At 43.2% G+C, this 22318-nt stretch overlaps 1 protein-coding gene across 4 annotated transcripts in view; it reads left to right on the top strand.

Moving 5' to 3' along the window:
* Positions 1–22318, top strand: part of lpp (LIM domain containing preferred translocation partner in lipoma) — a 162657-nt gene that overhangs the window by 10533 nt on the left and 129806 nt on the right. Inside the window, exons 2-4 of one of the 4 annotated variants that reach the window (XM_077015103.1) lie at positions 2079–2168; positions 2523–2621; positions 3776–4569. In XM_077015103.1, coding sequence (XP_076871218.1) covers positions 4469–4569 — 101 coding nt within the window. In that variant the 5' untranslated portion in view covers positions 2079–2168; positions 2523–2621; positions 3776–4468. Of the gene's footprint in view, positions 1–2078; positions 2169–2522; positions 2622–3775; positions 4570–15352; positions 15522–21286; positions 21439–22318 lie in introns of those variants that run through there. The other 3 variants (XM_077015106.1, XM_077015105.1, XM_077015104.1) reach the window with 3 other exon arrangements.

Below are 22318 nucleotides of genomic sequence, written 5' to 3'. Positions count from 1 at the left end.
TGTCATGTCAGTGTCATCAACTGTCTAATGGACTTCACTACTGGTAACACTGGTAACACTGGTAACATCTTTATCTTAGAAGGCTGGCCAGCCAGTGTGGGCTTTTTGTGTAATTGTGGTTCTGTTTTCAGTGACTGAAGCACTGTGTGTGTGTTTTCCTGCATGTTTCTTTAACTCCAATTTGCTGTAGTGCCTTACTCTCTGGTATTTGAATCTGAACTACCAGGTATTCATGTCAGTAGAGGAGGGGAGACAGCAGGTGGTCGTCAGTATGCCTTCATCGTGTGTTGCTTTACTGATCTGTCTGTCAAAAAAAACTCCAAACATCTGTGAGGGCATTTGAACTGCATTCTGAACTTATAAGATCTTTAAATATTGTTTGAAATGTTTTTTTAAAGCTTTGCAGGGTTTTGTGATGCCTGGCTGATTAGTGACTACCTGCTCAAGTGAGTTCAAGAGAGTGAAAATGTAGCGATATTCTGTCTTCAAGAGAGTGAAATTGTAGCGATATTCTGTCTTCAAGAGTGAGGCGGTAGCAATATTCAAAGGCAGCACAGACCTTTGGTTTTGGAAACGGGCAGTATGGAAAAAAGTAAGTGTTCGGTACTGACTGCTGAAGAAGAGGGAGCAAGAGAGAGAAGGAAGAGTGTGGTGTGTGTGTGTGTGTGTGTGTGTGTGTGTGTGTGTGTGTGTGTGTGTGTGGGTGGGTTTTGGGGGGAGGGGTTGATGGACTGGAAATGATCCAGAAGTGCAGTGTGCTGTAGAGGAGCATTTTGGAATTTTTCTTGTTTTTCCTAGGAACTCCACTTTTATCAGAACTGTGCCACCTGGTGGAGAAACAGACACAGAGTGTTGTACGTTCCGTTTTCATCTCAAGTTTAGAAGACAGTGCTAGGTGTAATTTCCCGAAGCAGGATGTATAGTTGCAGTTTGTCATGGGTAGTGTACACACTGTAAAATCAAACCTCTGGTGCTCTACGTCCCTCACTGTCTGTTTCTGTCTTACATTATTGGAAACACACACCACCTTCTAATCTGTGTTTTATTTTTAACCTTTGTTGTGGTAGCCTTGCAATACCCGAAACTTTCCATGGCCTGCTTTTGATATTCATAGAGTTTCGTAGAGAAAGAGGAATGATCAGCTTGCACATTGTAGAGAAGAGTGTAAACAAATGGCTCTTTTTTTTCATAGCCCCACCCCTTTTTACTTCTGCCTGGTCCAATCAGCATGCCTTGTTTCGCAACAGCCCACTTTTGCAGTCAGGACCATGCAGCAAAAGTCGTGTTCGGGATTCTGGATTCTGCTCTTTATGCTCCGACGCCAAGCACGAGTTTAGCCTAGCAGTGTGGATCCCCCCAATTTCTAGAGCAGCTAGTGAGACACACTATTACTCAGCAAACAAAAGGTGGCCAATTTCAACAGAAATGTCCTGAATATACAAAACAAACTAAACAAACCACCCAACCATTCCCGATTTAACCAACCTGACCTTCACAGACTGAATGCAAAGTTTAGATTTGGCTTGCAGTGCTACAAAAACATAAGCAACTAACATTAAACAGTAACATAAAGTTAAAACATTTTTCACTTGTGCAGTAATGACATTTTTTAACACGCAGTGTGCATGACATTGTGATCCACTTTTCGCGGTGTGTTTCAGTGTGTGACGTTATTAGTATAGGACCTCTTCCACTACAGGGCAGTCACTGCCACAACAGACAACACCCATTGTTTGTAAGTTCTTTCAGCCACTCGTTAATCTGTAAGGCCATCTGAGGTTGTTTGTTGTGGGTTTTTTTGCATTGTGCCTTAGGTCAATACTAGTTCTCTACCAACTTGTCAAATGTATTTTCCTTTTAGGGTCCATCACACTGCAACTACACCAGCTGTGTCGCACATCTAAACCAATCTCCTCCCCACTGTCCTTTGGTTATGGTACCAATTATTCCCCTGGGATTTCGTTTATGTACAATCTTGGCTGAGAGAAACATGTGCAACTGTGTGTTACAACTTGAGTTGTCTCAAAAGCATAAAGTGTTTGAGTTTAACCAGAAATGTTTCTCATGTGACCTTTTAGAGGGTCGGGGCACTACAACCTTTTAAGGATCTGACAGGCACTACAGGAGAGCCGCTCACTCTGAGTGCAGAGACGTTATATCCTTTCACTGTGAGTCTGTGTTTTGCTTCATATTCATGCTGACGTAACATTTTGTTCCCAGGTTAGCCGGGGGTTAACAGGATTGTTCATTTGTCCACATCAGATCTGTTAAAAAGACAAAAGCTATTCTGAATAGTTAACAAGGGGAAAAAGGGATGATGCTGAAAAACAAAAGGTATACTCAACTTTCTAATTAACTCATCCTCTCTTTAAGTGTCATCAGTTTGTTCTTGAGGGTAATCAACAGGCCTCTTGTGGGTTCGTAGCGTAGCAAAGCCTGGCCCTTCCCACACGGGTGGGCCAGCCTGTGGTTTTCCACTCTGAGTAGGAACTTTCCGCTGGATTCTCATCCTCTGTGTGCAGGTGAGTGAGGGGACTACACTGCTTTTCACAGCTCAGCTCACCTTACAGGATGTGTGTCTCCTGCACAGGCTTGGTGCCTAGCAACGCAAGACATTCCAGGTAGCTACCACCACAACAACCTTCTCTGGACTAGAACCATCAGTTTTTATCACGTTGTCCATCACAGCCATGGTTTCTCTCTCTCTCTCTTTCTCTCTCTCTCAGATTCTCTGGTTTCTGGTTTCTGGTTTCTGGGATCTCTTGAAGTTTGATCAAATCACTGTAATTTGCATCAGCTATTACGATGGCTTTATTTCAGAGGTTTTGGCTAAACATCAGTCAGCAGCAAGCAGCGTGCTCTGGCCAAACACTTTTAACAGCTGATATTGGTCAGTCTGGCCTAAACGCATTGGCTGCCTAAGGGGTGGTATATCCGTTAGATCTATGCTGGTGTGGGCTTCTGTGCAGGCGTCTTCCGCCCCCCTAAAGGCATCAAGTGGTGTATGGAAGCAGGAGATTTCGGCCTGGAAGCAAACCAATTCGACCAAAGCAATTCCCTCTCACAACAGATTTGATTTGGCTTGCCTCAATCTCCGACCAATTCCACAGACCCAAAAAGAAGATAAACAAGTACTTTCTGGCCTTTAAATAAAATATCAAGTTACGTTGGATTTGGAGCTGGGATCAGCAGCAGTATATGTTGCTGGATAAGTTTAAAAAATGACAATAATATATGTGTTCCAAATCTATGTTGTTGGAGAGGTCTGCCTGCAAACCCTGGGACAGATAATATTTCTGTGCAACATATTCCAATCATTTTCGATTTGGATGTCAAGGCTACTTTAGTTAGAAAAACCTGCTAGCACTTTGCAAAGTTCTTAGTTCTGTTTCAGTTCAGGCATCTGTGCATTTCTGATTCCTACTTTATCAACAACCCTGACCATGTGTCTTGACAGTTAATTTTTGGACATCGGGACTGTCAAGTTTGATGGATGTCAAACCTGCATTTGGCTCTTGATAAAGCCATGGCTGAGACAGAAAAGACTTTGTGTCAGGAATGTTCACTGTGCTATAATCTTTTCTTGCCATATATTAGCTGATGGTTCCACCTACACACTGAACTCAGAAATTAGCACTAGCTAGCACTAGTCCCAGAAATTAGCACTAGCTTCAGAAGGGGCCTTCCCTCTCTGAGGAGCAACTCAGGAAGCAGATTCAGAAACTTTCTACGTCTCCTTAAGCTCTGAATGAACAACCTCTCCTCTTTTCCCCAGTGAGAACCCTGTATCACCCCCTTCATGTATGAGAAGGATGAACCTCTACTGTCAGAGATCCATGTCCTGCACTGTCCTGTCCTGCACTGTGAGGACACCTCTGCCCATGAAGCTGATCTTCCTCACACTGCTGGAGAAACATGAACACATGAGAGCAAAATGAGAGGAATTACATTTAAAAATATATTTTTTGTGTGTGTTTATACACGGCCAGATGAGCCTTGTAAATACACACTCCAGAGAACTGGAGACCAGTTCAGTTTGCAGTCATAGTGTAGTGTAGTGTAGCGTTTATGTATGTAGGGCAGTAATTGCTGTAGTGTAGTGTTTGTTATGCATGTAGTGCATTAATTGCTGTAGTGTAGTGTTTGTTATGCATGTAGTACATTAATTGCTGTAGTGTATTGTTTGTTATGCATGTAGTGCAGTAATTGCTGTAGTGTAGTGTTTGTTATGCATGTAGTACATTAATTGCTGTAGTGTAGTGTTTGTTATGGATGTAGTGCAGTAATTGCTGTAGTGTAGTGTTTGTTATGCATGTAGTGCATTAATTGCTGTAGTGTAGTGTTTGTTATGCATGTAGTACATTAATTGCTGTAGTGTAGTGTTTGTTATGGATGTAGTGCAGTAATTGCTGTTTGTTTTTATTTGTTCTAATGTTGCTTCTCCATTTCCTGCAATCTAAAGACAATAATGACCCTGAACTCCACCCTTTATTGTTCTACACGATCCTTCCCTGTAGAGGTATTTCTGGATGTTGAAGTACATACCGTGATCATTCTTCCCTGGGGAGGGTGAGTTTAGCCTCCTGGTAATCACGTGTCTTAGAATTTTGGTATTATGTGAAATGCCCATGAAGTGCATTTTAATACTCACTTTAGTATGTTTGCTCACGCACGGATGTGAACGTATGGAAAGAGCATTGCATGTTTTTAACAGAGGTCAGATGAGATGAGAGAATGAGATGTGTGTAGATAGATACACTGGTGAATATCAGTTGTGTAAGTTTATATATTTAAGAAGTTAGAGGAGAAAGCACACAACCTCTAATCAGCAGGAACAGTCGTCTAAAACACTTCAGTCACTTTCCCTGGTCTTTGGCTCCAGCGAGTAGGTTATTTTTAACCCGCCCATCTGACGTTCTTATATTAAAACGCATTTGATCTGGCGCTGTGTATTAGGTCACATGCAGCACTGGTTGTCATGTGAACTTTATACAGCGTTTGAGTTTTTCACATTCATTTAATTACATTAATTACATTATGCTTGTAGGTGGAATGGCACTGATAGTTAAGGGGATGCTCCTTGTGTTCAGTGTGATCTGACATGTAATATGTGTAATTGCAGTACTGATACATTATAAGCACAGTCTCTTATTACAGCAATATTCCTGCCTGAAGTGAGTCAAGGTCCACTCTTTTCTCTGAAGTCTTCTCCTCTGAACAAGTCCTGCTTTGCTACGAGTGTAAACGTAAAGCTTTTTTCTTAATGCATTTCTGAATTTTTTAATAGATTATACTTGTTCAGTATTTCTTTACTGGTCTCCCCAATCTTGTCATAATTGTTAGCTTGACATGCTTAACTCTGCTCAGAACTCCTGGGGGGGGGTTTAGAGACACGGAGGACATGCTCACCGTGGAGTGGGGCATTGTGGGAGCAGAGTTGGAAACCAAGGGGCTATGAGGACTTATGACTCCAATACCAAGCCTCACTGGAACTGTGCAGCAGACAGACTGTGATGTGGGGCTGTGGGCAGAGTTGACCAGATGCCTGTGGCTGGTGGACGTCAGGGGTTTTATCTGTCATAGAGCTGCACTAGCAGTTGGGGCTTTTGGAAAGAAGCTCAGGGGTTTCAACAAGAGGGTGGGGCAGAATGGCATTCCTCAATCAGAGTGGCATAACACAGTCAGAGTGGCATTCCTCAATCAGAGTGGCATAACACAGTCAGAGTGGCATTCCTCAATCAGAGTGGCATAACAGTCAGAGTGGCATAACACAGTCAGAGTTGCATAACACAGTCAGAGTTGCATAACACAGTCAGAGTGGCATAACACAGTCAGAGTGGCATTCCTCAATCAGAGTGGCATAACACAGTCAGAGTGGCATTCCTCAATCAGAGTGGCATTCCTCAATCAGAGTGGCATAACACAGTCAGAGTGGCATAACACAGTCAGAGTAGTATAACACAGTCAGCGTGGCACCGGTCAAGAGGACATCGGCTGACTGAGCATGCTCTGTGTTAGGACACCGGTCAGTAGGACATCAGCTGACTGGGCAGGCCCTGTGTTAGGACACCGGTCAAGAGGACATCAGCTGCCTGAGCATACTCTGTGTTAGGACACCGGTCAACAGGGCATCAGAGGCACTCTGAACTAAAAGGTATACTGCATGCATGATTGCTGTGTAATGACATGATCCACCCTCACTGAATGCTACATATGTGGGGTGTACTGTCTTTTCCCAACAAATAGATATACAGATGAATAAAAAGAAGTAAAAATCTGATTAAACAGCTCTTGATGTAATCCCAGCAATATGTTTGACTGACACTCTATCTGAACTCAGATTGAGTCACAATGACTGTAAACCATGTGTTGGCTTACGGACCACGGGCCCACTGCCAGATTGGAGCACTTCATATAGTGCGATGACACATTGTTTTATAAACAGGGCTTTTATATAACAAACATTACAGTGCCCCAGAACATTCATCAACCTAAGATGATTCCAGCAGATATTACATCACTCAGGATATCACTTCCAGACTTATTCAATCAGCAATCTGATGGTTTAAGACTGCAAATTGGGCAATTATGCCAGTCAGAATGGGCCATATTGCCTCTTCACTTGCTGAGCTCAGTATTTTGGGAACAATGACATATTTTGAAATACATTGTAATCTCAGTTTGATTATTATACCTTCTTGGTCAATCACCCATTGTGTCTGACAGACACTGCTGGCATTGTCTGTTATAACTTGGAACTGTACATTATTTCTATTGACATTATTCTCTATGTCCATGAACTGGTTCTGCTCTGACCTTTGAATAATCAGACCTTAAATCAGATTTCACAGACCTTAAATAATCAAGTCTGAGTCAAGACCTAGGTGTGAGTGAGAGTGTCAAACTCAGTCCGAGTAAAAAAATCAGAGCAGAAAGATGTTTCCATGAATCTAGTTTCATATTAGAATGATAAATTTAACTTGATTTATGAATCTAAGCCATTATATCAATTAGCAATGTAATCCTGAGAGCAGAGGTAATCCACGTCTGGGGAAAGGGCCTTAATGTGTCAAAGCACTCTTAGCCATGATACAAGGCAGACATGCTGCAGGTAAGATAACACTCCTTACTACAGTCACCGCATGACAGACCGTGTGGTGGTTTCAAGACGTCACACCAAGACTGTTGAAATGATTCATTGATTCAGTGTTATATGGATTTTGCAGAGTCACTCTTTGTTTCATTAACATCGAGACCCTTGGCCTAGATGTGTCAGTAGGCCAAGACTCAGACTCCCTGAAGGAATCCTCTGCTCACAATATACCTCAGTGTTAATCTATAAAAGCTAGGCTCCCTTTAAGCCCGCCGTGGTCTCCATTGACCCTCTATGTTAATTAAGTGTTAACAGGATGAGGCCTGTGATAGGCTGGCAGTGGGCAGGACGAGCTCTGTGATAGGCTGGCAGTGGGCAGAACGAGGTCTTTGATAGGCTCACAGTGGGCTTAGTCCACTGTCTTTAGACTTTTGAGTCTTGCTCTTCACATGCAAATCTCCACATTTGAGTCAGATCCCTGTTCGTTCACCATTAGCAGTGGATTCTGTCTTGGAGAATATTTTTAATAGACTTTGCCTCAGGCCAGAAAAGCTTAAGAGCTCAGTTAGATAGAGGCAGCGTAATTATTTCTTTTGGTCTGGGCACAGAAGAAGCTTAGTAAAAGAATACTTTTGATAGAATGATTTTGGTGTTTACTTAAAGAAAACACCATTTGAGGGTGTAATGTGACTTGCTCTCTCTGTTGCACTGTCACCAGTTAAGACAAAAAAGTAAAGCAATAATAGAAACGGGTTTGCCATGAGTCATGTCTGCTAACGTTTTTTTTAACATGCATACAAAGCAGATATGTACAGATATGACAACATGTACTGCCCTGTTTTTCAACAGGGCCTCCTTTTTTCTCTTAATTTTGTGAAACGGGAAATTCATGCTATCTTGTACGTTTTATCATGTTGCAAAATCCGGATGTTGCTGCAGATTTTTCTAACAGCTCTTCAGCCCGGGGAGGTCAGCCTCTACCCCCCCATAGATGTGTGACACTTCACTTCAGGTTCAGACGTCTGCGAATGAAAGCACCGAACGCGGTGTTCTGCAGCGTAGGCAGTGTTTACCACACATGCGACAGCTCCTTCGGCTTCAGAGAAGGTTTACTTATCTACATGATGATATTTTGATATATGATCATGCATATTATGATATATGCATACATCAGTTAACCTCAGTTTCCTGTTCATCCTGCAATGCCATCGTAGGCTTATTTGGTCTTCTCATTGTGGCCCCAGCTGACAGTAGAATAAGGTTCTGACCTAGATCTTTCACATCTTGTAAACTGTTGTAAATCTATATCAGTTTTCTGTATTTTAATGCCATACACACTTTGTGGTTCATGAATATGTAACTTAAAGAATACTGACCACTATTTGTTTAAACCTTCGTACACTCCCCCGTAAACACATGTACATTGTGAGACAGATGAGAATATTTTGCATAAATATCATATGAAAATCATTATATGATATACATTTAATTTCAATTCACATTTATGGTAAATATAAATATTAACACACACCCATTGTGCACACAGCACAGCAGGCGTGGCTGTCCCCTGGGTTTGATCAGTGTCCCTCTCGTTCTGGTCCTGGGTGTGTGCAGTGTGCGTGTCTCAGTCGACCGACGTCTGTGAAGAGCAACGTTGAAGGCACCCACAGAGGTTCCTGGAGAGATGGGGAGTTATTGTGCTCACAGTGACCTTTACCCAGTGATCCTGTAATCACTGTCAGTCTATGATAATGACTTTTCATAACAGCAGAGGTGGCTTACTGTGACTTTGAGGCTGTGTAATCTAGGTCCTCTCACAGTGGCCGTGTTATGTGTTGGTGCAATGCTCCCTGATATGCACAGGGACTGGTATCTGCTTCAGTAAAGGTCAAAGAGACCTAATCTCACCCGTTTGCATTGGGTGGCATTTATAGGTTCACAAAACAGGATGGATGCTGTCTTTGAATACTGTATGTAGCGTGTGTAAGCTACTGTATGTTCAAATAGAAGAATTTCATAGTACTGTGAGTTGCTTGAAAGATACATTCCTTTTAAAGGTATTCAATGTAAGGTTCACGTGTTCAAAATCCTCTTGTTCAAGGATTTCCCTTGGTGTCTGATTAACCCAGACTATTATTTGCCTTGATTACAAATTGTTTTACTACAGAAATATGCAAAATTTAAAGTGAAGATAGATTTCCCAACTATACTGATCCTAAAAGAGAGAAATTCAAGAGAAGGTATGTAATTCAGGGCATGTAAGGTTTCTGTCAGGGATCGACTAATGTGAAAGGAGACCGTTTCATTCTCTAAGTGCTGCAGATGGTCCTGTGTGCCTGCACACATACAAAGGCTGATTAATCACTCAGGCTTGAATCACATGTAAAAGATTTCACAAAGTTGTCAGGGACCGGTTTGCATTTATTTTTAGAAATTCATATTCTTGTTTTTTATTTGAACATTTATTTAACATTTAATGCGAATTGATCCCAATGCTCTGACACCCCACGTTAATTGTTTGAGCCCTGTACATTTAGCAAAAGAGGAGATGATCCATCACAGGAAATGTCTCGGGCCTGGTCAGTCAGATGGACACGTGGTCTGAACTATGATCATTTTGTTAGGCTTCTTTCCTTTTAATTGGCCATCTTACTCAATACTTTAAAAAATATTACCTGCCATTATCCAGGAAACAAACTCTTATGTTTCATTTGGATCATTCATGCTTTCTCTGTCCTCCATGCCTAAATTCTGGTTGAAAACATACTTCTGAGTCAAATTCCATATGCCACATAAGTCAAGATCATATTCAAAATTCATCACATTGCCCATAAATGACTGCATTGGCCCCTTTGTATTGTAGCCTTTACCTCCTGCCTTGTGAATGTATACAGCACATCACTACAGATACAGTATGCATACATTTATAGCAGTCTATATTCCAGTCTTTGGAAAAAAACATCAGTAACACACTACTGTTAAACTGACAGTGAGAAGCCCCCACAGTGTGCATATCTGCTCTCTCTGGTGCCACTGTCCTACGAGACTTTATGATGACTTCACCCAGTCTGCACGGATCATACCATGCCTGTCAGGGCCCCTGCCAGGATCCAGGAGTGAATCAGTGCAGGTTTGCTGGGTATTGTCAGCACCGTGGCGCTGACATTCTGAAAGGCGTGCGCAGAAGAGAGGGAGGGAAAGACAGGCTGACACCGAAAGCCAAGATGGACAGACTCGGCTGCCCCTGCGCTGTTGTCCGGGCTGTCTGGTCAGCTCTGTCACATTATACAGGTGCCTTCCACCCCCTCTGCCTTAGTTGCCCCTGTTTGGGTGCACATGTCCCCACTGAGCACAGTAGTTCCATCAGATCTCACAGCATGTCAACTGCATCATTTTTGCATCATTGTCTTGAGCTCTGGCTCTGGAATAAAGGGGGGGGGGGGGGGACATTCACACTTCTTATCAGCTCTGAGAATTTCTCTAACGCTCAAGCAGGCCCTGACTGAATGTGTTCCACTGTTCTACACATTCAGCTCAGAGAGACGGTGAAATCCTATTGTTTATTCCAGCAACTTCCTCACATGGCAAAACGGAAGCTTATAGGTGCTATAATGCACTTGCTACACACACACACACACACACACACATACACACACACACACACACACACACACACACACACACACACACAGGTTCATGTTGTCTGGCTGCTAACTCTTTTCCAATGCAAACATAAGCAGAAAGATGTTTGATGTGGGGAGACACTGTCTGTCTTTCAGTGGTGTACTGTGATAATTTCACTCCCTGGAGGGGCTGTTCTTTTCTTAAAGAAGGAGACAACAATTTCAGAGTTTTACTGCTGCAGTGCCATTGTATTCTCAGAATGCGTGGTTTCAGATATGCACAAACTACTTATCTACTGTGGCTACGTCGTTGTCTGGAGGGAACAAAAGAATCTACTAAAAGAGAATCCTCACCGTGCTCATTTCAAGACTTTTTTTCCCTCATACTGTGTTTTTTAATCTTCCTCCAGTGAAGTCTAACCTCTGTCTAAAAAATTACCTGCTGATCTGTTTTTCTGTTTATCCTTCTTTTGAGTCATCAGCGCTAGCCGGATAACTTTAAATGTTTAACTCTTAAAGGTCACCTTAAAATACAGTTGGTCTATGCATGCGTGCTTCCGAACAAACTTTTGACCAAGTCATAAAATCCTTCTGTTGCACTGAGAGTATAACATATTTAGAAAGCGTTGAATGTTCTCAACACGTAAAAGGATCAGGCGAAGCAGCAAGCCAAGTGACAGAATTCCAACATTCAAGCCCAAAATGGATTTCACAAAAGCCCTGACGACGACCTTCTCATCGCATTTCAAAAAAGGGGAGCAGCCCAGATGTCTCCGTGTTTGCAAGCCACATTAAGTGTTTACTTCTCCTGTTGTATACTCAAATTCAAAAACCATGGCCACAGGCTCAGATTGTGTACTATCCTGATGAATATTTACATGCTTAAACATTCAAATTAGAATTCATTAGCATAATCTTAGGTCTAGATCTAGATGTGGAGTTGTCTGATTAGTTGCTTAAGGACATTGGTTTTGTGCTTGGTTTCTGTGTCTTCCACCTTTTCTCACATTTCTTTTTCAAGCCTGTGTTTGGAACGGTAGGCATGTGATGCTGTGAATTGCCGTCTCTATCAGGATTCATAAAGGCTTTTATATAGAGCTTGGAGTGGCTGCCATTTGGGTCAAAAAGAGAGCAAAATGTTTGACCTAACGTGAGGTCTGCTCCTTCAATGACACGCTCACTAGTTCACAATATACGGCTTGTCCTCTTGCTTTCACTCAGCAAGCCAGTTTTTGTACTGCAGTTACCACAGTGACAGATGGAGGAAATGATAAGAGACCAGAACTGCATTCAGCACATGAACAATATCAAAGCTGCTTCTCATATTCTCTATAGCTGATTTAGGTCCAGTTTTATGGACGGATTAAGCCCACACTTGCACTAAATTATGTGTAGTTGTGCAATTTCTGACTAGATTTAATTAGGATCTGGAAAAATCACCCTCCAGTGCATTGCCTTATTTTGTTATTGGTTGTATCGTTGTATATTGTTAACTGAGCATTTGCACGATCACACTAGGAAGGGTGTGGGCTAGCTATGACTATGGGAGGAGAAGGTGATGGGTCTGTGCACTTTGACTATCCGCTCTGCTTTATGGTTTGGTTGGATGGAATGTGGAATGTTCCAGGCCCCGTTTGAAGCCTTGGATGAAGTGTGACACAGGCTGTGTCACACTGCTGGCACACAACTTCTCTCAGAGCTCTTCACAGCTGTGTGAGGCCTGTGTTGCACTTCAGAGGAAGTGGTACAGGGAGCAGCAAGAGTCGCCCCCAACCAAGTGCACGTACAACAGGATATCCGACACTGGAGACGTTAGTCTTATGCAGAGAGATGATAAAGGGGGGGGGGGGGGGGGGGGGGGGGGGATATCGCAAGGATCCAAGAGTTTAACGCAATCGTTTTTTGTTTGATCGCTTCATTCAGTTTTGTTTTAGTCTTTTCTTTTTTTTCCTTCCACTTCTGTGTGTGATCTTAGACGCAGCCGACGCAGCCCACGCGGTGTTCACACGTGTGATATGAGCTCGATGCACACTGCATGCTGGAGTGACTAACACGTCTTCGCTGTATTTCCTGCTTACTCACCCCGCGCGGTACCGTCCTGCAGCCTGCCTGCCACACCCACTGCTCATTTAGGCCTCAACGCAGGCCCTAATTGCCACTTGATTGATGGCTGGGGAAAGGGCCTAATGCTGAGTGTGGTGTAATTGTCTTCAGATGGGTTTAAGGGCGTCTTTTTGATCAACTTTGGGAGAGAGCAAGAGGGGAATGGGAGTGTGTGAGGAGGCACAACTAGAGAAGCCCATTAGAAAATTGCCAGTAAGCAAAGTTGCAAATAAGCTGTCACACAGTACAAATGAGATTACCTTCCCAAGATGCCCTAGAACGTGCACACGGGGGGATACAGGGCCAGGCATGGCAAAACAAGGCACCATCGGCTGATTTATCTCCCATCTTCATCTTCCACTGCCGTTCCCATTGCAGTTTCTACCAAGCATGTTGTGCAGAGTAGTTGACAAAACGCTTGGAGCGTGAGTTAATCGGTTGTTGACAACGTCTGGAGTGAGGCAACACAGTGCTGTATCTTGATAGCCCCAATTTATTATCATCACTTAATTCAAACATACTTTGTGCACACAACATGGGGTTTGTTTTAGCTGGGAAATGTATAGTAATTGCATTGTTAGGGGTTCTAAAATAGTCTGCTTTTATATCATGATTTTTCATGGAATAGTGGGTTGTTGACAGTAAAACTGTCAATTTGGTAGATGATGATATATCATGTAATTGGCATTTGACCCAGAAGGGAAACGTCTGTCATTAAAAATCTACTGTGATAATCTGTTAGAAACTGAGAATGTTCACAAATCTGATATTTGTATTTACTGTAATCCAAGAGAAAATCCAGCAAAGGGATGATATTATCTTAAATATCCTGCCTATTTAGAATGTTTTTCTGTTCTTCAAAAATTATTACCTTTATCAGTGTATTCCAGTATAATTTGGACAGAACAGCAGGTCTTTTAGAGTTCTAACTGCAACGAACACAGTCTCATGAATGAAGTTCAGGATTCATGCATTCTTTATCATTACATTTACTTTTAACTTTTGCAAGAATCAGTAACCCCAGGCTTATTTTAAATGAAGTCAATTTACAAGGCCCAGGTCAACCTTTTTCTACATTATCTTTAATAAAACATAATAGAATTTCCTAAGGTCAGTTACAAGACATTTGATGGGCATGTATTGTCATCATGGAATGAATATGTTTATATAGCACCAATGAACGCAGACACAGCGCGACTCTCTCACTGATCTGAAAGATACTGGTCTGTTAGCCCAACGTGCCGGACTTGTGTTTGTTCTTCTGTGTGCTGAGGCCATTATCAAAACTGCTACCACGAACAACAGAGACTGCAGCTGGACCATCCAGATGGACAGAGGTGGACATTCCAGGTTCAGAAAGTAAAAGTCCTCACCAAGATTTTGCTCAGGCTTCCTGGATTATGTTGTTTCCACTAATTTTACCTGCATTGCACTAATTAGAAAATTCAGCCAACTTGAGTAAAATCCTGAGAAGCCGTTTTACTTTCTGAACCTGGAATGTCCACCTCTGCTGACGGATAGTTCTGTCATAGGGTAGGCAGGTCATTATAAAACGAAGAGGGAGAAAGTGTCAGTTGTATGAATGTAAAATGGTTTCTGTATGTAAACTGCTGCATCAGTATGAAACAATTATTTTTGGAAGTGTTTGGGACTTATTTTATGCCAAAATCTTCATTTTATGAGATAGCATGGTGTACCTTTTTGTAAGGGCTGATTGAGATTTAGACAGATATGGAAAACCCAATGGATCAACTTTTGAGTCCCACAATGCTGCCGAGAAGAGAAAAATGTGGTGAACACATTTCAGTGGCTGTGAAAACCATTGCCAGCATCACTGCTGAGTGCGACTGTAGCAAATTCTTTTTGTGTGCAGAGAGAGACTGGCTGTGTGTATCGAGTGCAGTTGTGATGCCATTATGATCTTTGTATTTTGAACAAAAATGCACAGAGAATGCAAATCGTAGAACGTGTGTGCGCACTGTCTGCACGGAGCTATCCGTGTCCCTCCTGCTGAAAAAGATCACGAGGTGACTGAAGCTGTCAGACTTAACGAGACCGTTCGGATCTGCCATGTGTGGTGTGTTACTGAGTTAAATAAATACTTTATAAAAAAACGTATCACTGCCTGGGAGTGTGGCCATCTTCTGTCTATAAACATGTATACCACCGGGGGCAAATTTCTTTGTAGTATTCTTTGTCACTTTTCAATGCTCTCCCTCCCTAACTCAAAGTAAATATTTTGTTTTGCATCAATGTTTGTTTATTGTCAATTATTACTTTCATGAATCGGTCTTGCGTGTCCACTCACAAGTACTCTTTAGAAGTCACTCTTGTTGGACCCCTCGTGCGTCAGTGAACTTTACCTTAAAAAATACTATTAAGCTTCTTCTAAAATGCCTTTAAGTCTGTTTGTGGACTTTGTTTCACAAGCAATATCCAGCTCTCTGCAACTAGATGACACACCTTTAACACTGCGTGATTAATGTGAGCTGCTACACTGTTTGCACAATAATATGCATTATGAGGAACCAATATTGCACCAAAGCTAAGCTAGACTGCCTTACATGGGCAACTTTCTGGACCGACGGTGCTAGCGGCTGGAATTTCGCACTCTGACGTCACTGCCTGTTACTCTCCCAGAATTGGGAAAAAGAAGTTTCACTTTAACTGGGATTGGAAACTCCAGATTCTTAGAAAGCGAGGTAAGAGACACGCGAACAAAACGCGAACGGTTCTCCAAATTACACATCCGAGTTTGGTCTGAGGCCTCGAGCAACGTCGCTCTCTTTCTACGCTTGAAACGTGCAACCGAGCCGAATTTGTGCAGTTTGTTCGTTTGCAAGAAGGTGAACGGCGTGTAGTGCTGCGTTCAAACGGAGGGCGTGTGCTTCGCTCCGGCAAGGGGGCTTTCTTTTCCTCAAAGCCGTTTTATACGTTTACAGACGGGATCTAAAGTGTGGCTTTTGCCGGTGTCGGGTGGGTTGTCGAGCTGTGCCACAGCAGGTCCATGGCGAAGTTGGAGCTGCACGGATCCGCGTGCAATTCACTTTTCCTCGCGCGCGCCCCTGATAGAGCGTAAAAATGCGGAAGTGGGGATCCTGCCACCTTCTACACATCTGCTCCAAGATGCGGCTTTCACCGCTAAATGTATCCGTGTGAACGTCGTGTTTTGGAGCAGCTTGTTTATCGGCAAACAAATGTTTTTGGCGCGTGACAGTCATTAGGTTTTCCGAGTGCATAGTGTTTTGTTTTTATTGTTGTTGGTGCTGCGCGCTCCCGTGAAGCAGCTCGTCATTGATCACTGTAATGTTAGAGGTTCATGGGCTACACATAACCACTTAACTGTGCTTTTAGTTACGAGCTGAAAACAATCAGTGTTTTAAAACATCCTTAAACATAGCTGACTTTAGCCACGTACAGTTCCCCCTTTTTTCCGATGATACCGCTTTGTTAAAGAACTGTTTATTCATTTATGATCACATTTCGCTGCAAAGATGTGGTTGTAATCAAGAAGAGTTTCTTTCTAGTCTCGTGTAAGTGTCTAATCTTGTGGTATATTGATGTGTTGGGACAGGAAGGTGTAGGTTTGGAAGTTCAAATGATATGAGTCAGACCCAACCACTGACATTTTGATCGCATAATTTCAAAGCATTTATCAGCGTGAACTAGTTTGTTATTGTTAACACTTACCATTTATGTGAATAGTCTTTGTGTGCCTTGATTAAACCTTTGAAAACCTACAGCTCAGTATAGATCGTCTTGAATCTTTTCTTTCTCTTCCCCAACTACAAGCCTGCACCATCATAACCAAACCTCCATGTCTTTCTCCACCCTGTCTCTTTACTGCTCTGGTCACTAGTAGTTTTCATGTGTCACTTGGTATCTAATTTCTTTCAGTAAGGTCCTGCCATGATACACCTGTCCTGTCTATCAGTGATGTGCTCCATACATTCATACATAATTGGGTTTACAGGAAGTCATTTGAAGACTTCCTTTTTTATGCTGGCCTAAAAGGGTTAACTTCAGGAAAGCACACATTTCTAACATAGTTTGGCAAACATGTCTAGGACAAAGACTAGTCCCAAGTAACTAATGTGTGTGAGATATTCATCTGTTATAAAAAATTATATTTAAGCTTGTTATTGATCTGAAAATCACCAATCAATACTCACCAGAGCTCCATCATTAAACTAAATTTCTGTCATTTCTCACTGAGCGTTTTAATTTCAGCAACGTCGAACCTGATTGTCTTCAAAAGGCAAACATTTGACAAGCTCACTGATGCTCGAGTTAAATGTTGTGTCTGTCTTTGCTATATGTCCCTTCGCTCTTTCAATAGGGTCTTTTTATGAATAGGAATTCTACACTCCAATGTGGTACTCTTAAAGCACGGACTGCAGGTGACTGCTGTTGCTCATGGGGATGGGAGAACTTCCTTCTCACACCTATGCACAAAAAGTCTCGTTCTGTAAGTCAGTTTTTGGGCCTTCCAGGTGGGTCGCACATCCAATAAGACCTGCTAGAAATGGGAGGAAATAAAGAACAGTGAGTGAAACAGTGTGTGAAAGTCCCGCCCGGCGGCATGTGATTGGAGCAGGCTGGGTGCACCGGGGGTGGGTGTAGCGTGGCCACGCCTTCCAAAGCAGTGCATCCGTCTGTGGGCTGCGGGCCGTCCTGGGTCTGCACCAGAGGTCTAGATGGCATGGACACTGCTGTGATTTACAGCAGCCCTGTCCTTGTTTCTCACCATGCTCACTGCGAACACAGTGGTGGTGGGGGTGGGGTGGGGCGTACAGTGGCGGGGTGGAGGTTGGGGGGGCATACAGTGGCGGGGTGGAGGTGGTGGGGGCGTACAGAGGTGGTGGGGGCGTTGGGCTGGAGGCAAAGCCTCACTGCCATTGTGGTCCTCTGTCCTGTGGTTCACACAACACGTAGCTACCATAAAACCAATACCAGCCTCCACTAACCTAGAAACGTAGAAGGAATCATGGGCGCAGATGGAAATTCTGAAGTGAGGGGGACCAATATTAATCTGGGGGGGACACGAAATCTAGATGCTAGATTTCGGATGGGGTCAATATAAATCTGGGGGGGACATGTCCCCCCCGTCCCCAGTGCCATCTGCGCCCCTGGAAGGAATGAGCTGAAACATGACTGACATACATAGACTACCTGACATACGTAGACTACCTAAGTAAGCTTTTAAGGACCTAATGAAATAAAGCCCTAGTCTATAAACACGCATACTGTGAGATACGGACAGTCTGTCTAATAAACGAGGCCTTCCTGGTCTGAATTAGCTTAGCTCTTCTTAGCTTGCTCATGATTCATGTTTGTGAATAACACCTTCATGTCTTTACATATCTGCTTCAGGCCCATTCCTTTGAAACCTACACCAATTTACCTTTCAGTCAAGTGCCGATAGAATTGGGCTCCTGTTAGTGTCTTATACTTACCAAAGTGGTTCTCTTATCAAGTCAGAGGTGTTTGTATTGTTGCCGTGATAGGCCAGTCTTCACTCTCTGGAGATGTCAATCCGTGTGTAACAGCAGTTCGAGACGGCAGTCTGCCTCCGCCTGGGTCGATTGTCACTTACTCTGCTGATCAAAAGGGATCCAGCTGAATTGAATTAGAGCTGCAATTCTCTGTTCAGCCCTGAGATTTAGATGTGTGTCCTTGTCTAACCCTGGAAAAACAGCTGTCTGGAGTGTAAGTGGACTCAGGACTGAGTCATGGTCGTCATCCATCTTTAGAGGTATGTCTGTTCAATAGCCTGCATGGTTAAACCACTTATGGACAGCAGTCATCGTTTTTGTCGTAGATGTGGCTGAGAATTGGACATTAGAATTAACATTTGATTATATGCCATTTTGTAGTTGGTCTGTCTGAATGGTCTTTCTATATTCTGTATTATGCAATATGGATCTTAAGACTAGGACATGAAGGTACTCTATAAGTATATTTTTTTCTCCTCAGGATCTTATGTTATTGCCAGATGCCATAGAGCAGCTTTGGTGAGCGATGGTCCTTTGTTGCACCCACGTTCTATAGTGTTTTCACATAATTTGTGTCCAATCCATTCAACATTTGAACCGTATAGCAACTAGATTGTGAAATGTCTTCTATATAGGCAATGCAATGTGAAATTAAGTTTGTGTGTATATTTAGGAAAGCACTTTTACTGAATCAGTGTGAACATTCGTAACTGTTAAAGTCTTTAGAAAGCTCTTGAATCACTGGCGTTGTCTTGGCTTGTGTGCATATAGAGATGCTTGGACCCCTGTCATTCTTGTCATACAATCAGGCAGAAATTATTTATTAAATAATAATCTTTCTCCATGTGTTTATCATTTCTTACTTAGGTATGTGTACATATAATAGCCTCCCCTACTTTGACTGAGACCTTTAAGAGTGTTTGAGGAATAGAAACTCTTGTCTCTGGATGTTCTTTCACTTATGGAGATTTGCCTTTGCGTTACCCTGATCAGAAGAGACTACAGATCAGAGGATGTGTTAAAATCACACATCTTTTCTCTCTGCTCCTGTGCTTAGGGTCTCATTTGGGGGCGGGGCGGGGGTGGCTTCTGTTTCTCGCCAGTGTGTTGAAGACTGGGCTGTGTTTCCACCCATCCCACCCCACCCCACCCCTCGGAGGGGGAGCACGGCCATGGTTAATTAGGCATTCTTAATCACCTGGACTCAGTCACTCTGCCCCTCTTTAACCTCCCTATAAATGGGTTATTATTACCTCTGAAAACCCCCCTCTGTGGTTTCAGACATGAAAGACTTATTTTAGCTCTGCTCGAAAGTGAAACGCTATTTAAACACTTTGCTTAATGACTGAAGAAAAGGGAGTGCGATTTCCCCAACTCTCCACCAGCGTATTGGCCATTTGATCAGCTCAGAGGACAAAAACGGCTCTGTGTTTATTGACTTTAATTAAATTAAGAGTAGACTGTCAACACTAAACATTGTTAATTGTGTTTATCTGTTTTATGTGAAGATGATGCTAGTTTCATACCACATTCTTCCATTATTTATGTGAACCAATCAGCAGAGTTCGTTTTGTGATTTTTACAAATGTTGTGGTTGTCTTACCATATGAAACGAATAACCTACTTTCCATCGCATTGTAATTACGGCCTGCGTGTTTCGGAGAACAAACCCACACAGTAAGTATGAGCTTATCAAGTCCATGTTTGTGGAGGCTGGCGTGGTGGTGCGTTGCTTTTGAGTGATGGAGTAGAAGGATCCTCGCCTGTCTGTAGTTTCACTGGGTTGGCATCTTGCAGCTAAACGGCCATGAAAGCTGAGCAAGCTTATCATCCTTTACTATACAGCCAGATAGTTAGTGTTAGTGGTGTGTACTAGATAGTGTTAGTGGTGTGTACTAGATAGTGTTAGTGGTGTGTACTAGATAGTGTTAGTGGTGTGTACTAGTTAGTGTTAGTGTTAGTGGTGTGTACTAGATAGTGTTAGTGGTGTGTACTAGATAATGTTAGTGGTGTGTACTAGATAGTGTTAGTGGTGTGTACTAGATAGTGTTAGTGTTAGTGGTGTGTACTAGATAGTGTTAGTGGTGTGTACTAGATAATGTTAGTGGTGTGTACTAGATAGTGTTAGTGGTGTGTACTAGATAGTGTTAGTGTTAGTGGTGTGTACTAGATAGTGTTAGTGGTGTGTACTAGATAATGTTAGTGGTGTGTACTAGATAGTGTTAGTGGTGTGTACTAGATAGTGTTAGTGGTGTGTACTAGATAATGTTAGTGGTGTGTCTGGAGTTTTTTTTTTCCAGGAACTAGCGCTTTGTGGGTCCTGATGAAAACTTATGCTAATAGGCTTTTGTGCACTCAGATTGATTGATGATTGCTACAGAAGCTTTCATATTTGGGCGGTCTCACACACATGCACACGCGCACCACATGCGCGCACACACACACGTACACACAAATTGCGTGATTTATTTTTTTTGCTGAATCAGACAAAACCTACATGAGTGTGGGAATGTGGGTGTGTAAGAACGCTTCAACACAAATTCTACACAGTGCTCACATTGCCCTTGTGTTGAGGTGCCCTGTGTTGTAGACGGGAGTGTTTATTGTGCTTCATCACCCTGTTAATGGACAAACGTTTACTGTGCCTCCATCTTTAACACACACACGTGCTTCCCTCACTCCCCTCCTGTGTGGCCTCACCTGGGCTCCGTCGTGCTCCTCACAGGCCTCCAGGATGGAGCAGGCTCTCCTGGATCTCCTTTCGCAACCAGATCCAAGCTGGCTGCCTCTCTCAGAACTCACCGCCACTAGATCACTCTCATTCTGACATCTTTCCAAACGTTACGAACCACATTTTTTGGCTTCCCAATGACGCTGGGCAGTATGAGGAGTGGCATTCCACACAGCAAAAGCAAGCTCGATCAGTTTTTGCCCCCAATCTTTCTCCCATTTTTGTCTCCATATTTGGGAATGTTTACCTCTCCACGGCTGTAGCTGCACAGTGCGGGAGGAAGAAGGCGTGTGAGTCATTTTAACAGCATAAAGGCCTGCCTGTCGACCCCTCTCACTGACAACTCCCACAGAGTCACGGCTCCTCTGCACTCCAAGGCACACAGGATATGCAGTGAGTATTCTCTCCCTTCCTTATCTCTGCTCCTGTGTGTGTGTGTGAGTGCCTCACTCTGTGCTGGGGCACAGGAGTGTGTGCTGGTGCAGGTTTTGTTACCCCTGCTGTGATGTGCTGGACGGATCCCTGTCACAGCCCCGTTGAGCTCACTGTGCCTAATGTGTTGGGTCAGGGATGATTGAGGAACCGAACCGGGCTCTCCCCACGCCCCCTGTGGAGCAGCTGTGGCCTCGCACGCGTGTGCACGGGGCATGCTCACTGCTGCTTCACACCATTATGTGCTTGAGCAGAGGAAAGCGCACCTTTTGTGTCAGGTGTCAGTGAGACCTGTGCACGTTTTCTCTTTGTAGTAGTGATCCAGTGGCAGGTTTGTGTGCCGTTCAGTTGCACATTTAACACAGCTGTAGGCCTTTGTGTTCTATGCATTTTTCTGCGCTCAGATAACCTTCATCTATTTATTTCTTACTTCCTATGGCTTTTAAATTTCTGCTTTGAAATGTGTAAATATTGCAGTTTCTGCTGGTAATGTGTTACAGGCCTAAAAACTTAGATAACTAGTTATCTGAGCTCTCTTGCTGTTCCTTTGTGGTTTTTCTGTAAACATTCCGGTAATGTTGGACGCCGAGGCCTGAAGCCTGTGCTGCCGTCACTGCCACGCTTAAATGGTGTTGGTGTGTGCTCTGTGCTCTCTGTGGTGTGTGTGTGTGTGTGTGTGTGTGTGTGTGTGTGTGTGTGTGTGTATGCTTTGTGTTCTCTGTGTTGCATGTGTGCTCCATGTTCTCTCTGTGTGTGCTTTGAATTCTGTGGTGTGTTTGCGTGTGCTCCGTTCTCTGTTGTGTGTGTTGTCTCACACACTCCCCACTTCCCACTCTTGCTT

The sequence above is a fragment of the Brachyhypopomus gauderio genome, chromosome 8, assembly GCF_052324685.1.
Source record: "Brachyhypopomus gauderio isolate BG-103 chromosome 8, BGAUD_0.2, whole genome shotgun sequence".
Taxonomy (NCBI): Eukaryota; Metazoa; Chordata; class Actinopteri; order Gymnotiformes; family Hypopomidae; genus Brachyhypopomus; species Brachyhypopomus gauderio.
Note: the sequence above shows the minus strand (reverse complement) of the source record. Positions and strands in the feature narration are given on the sequence as shown.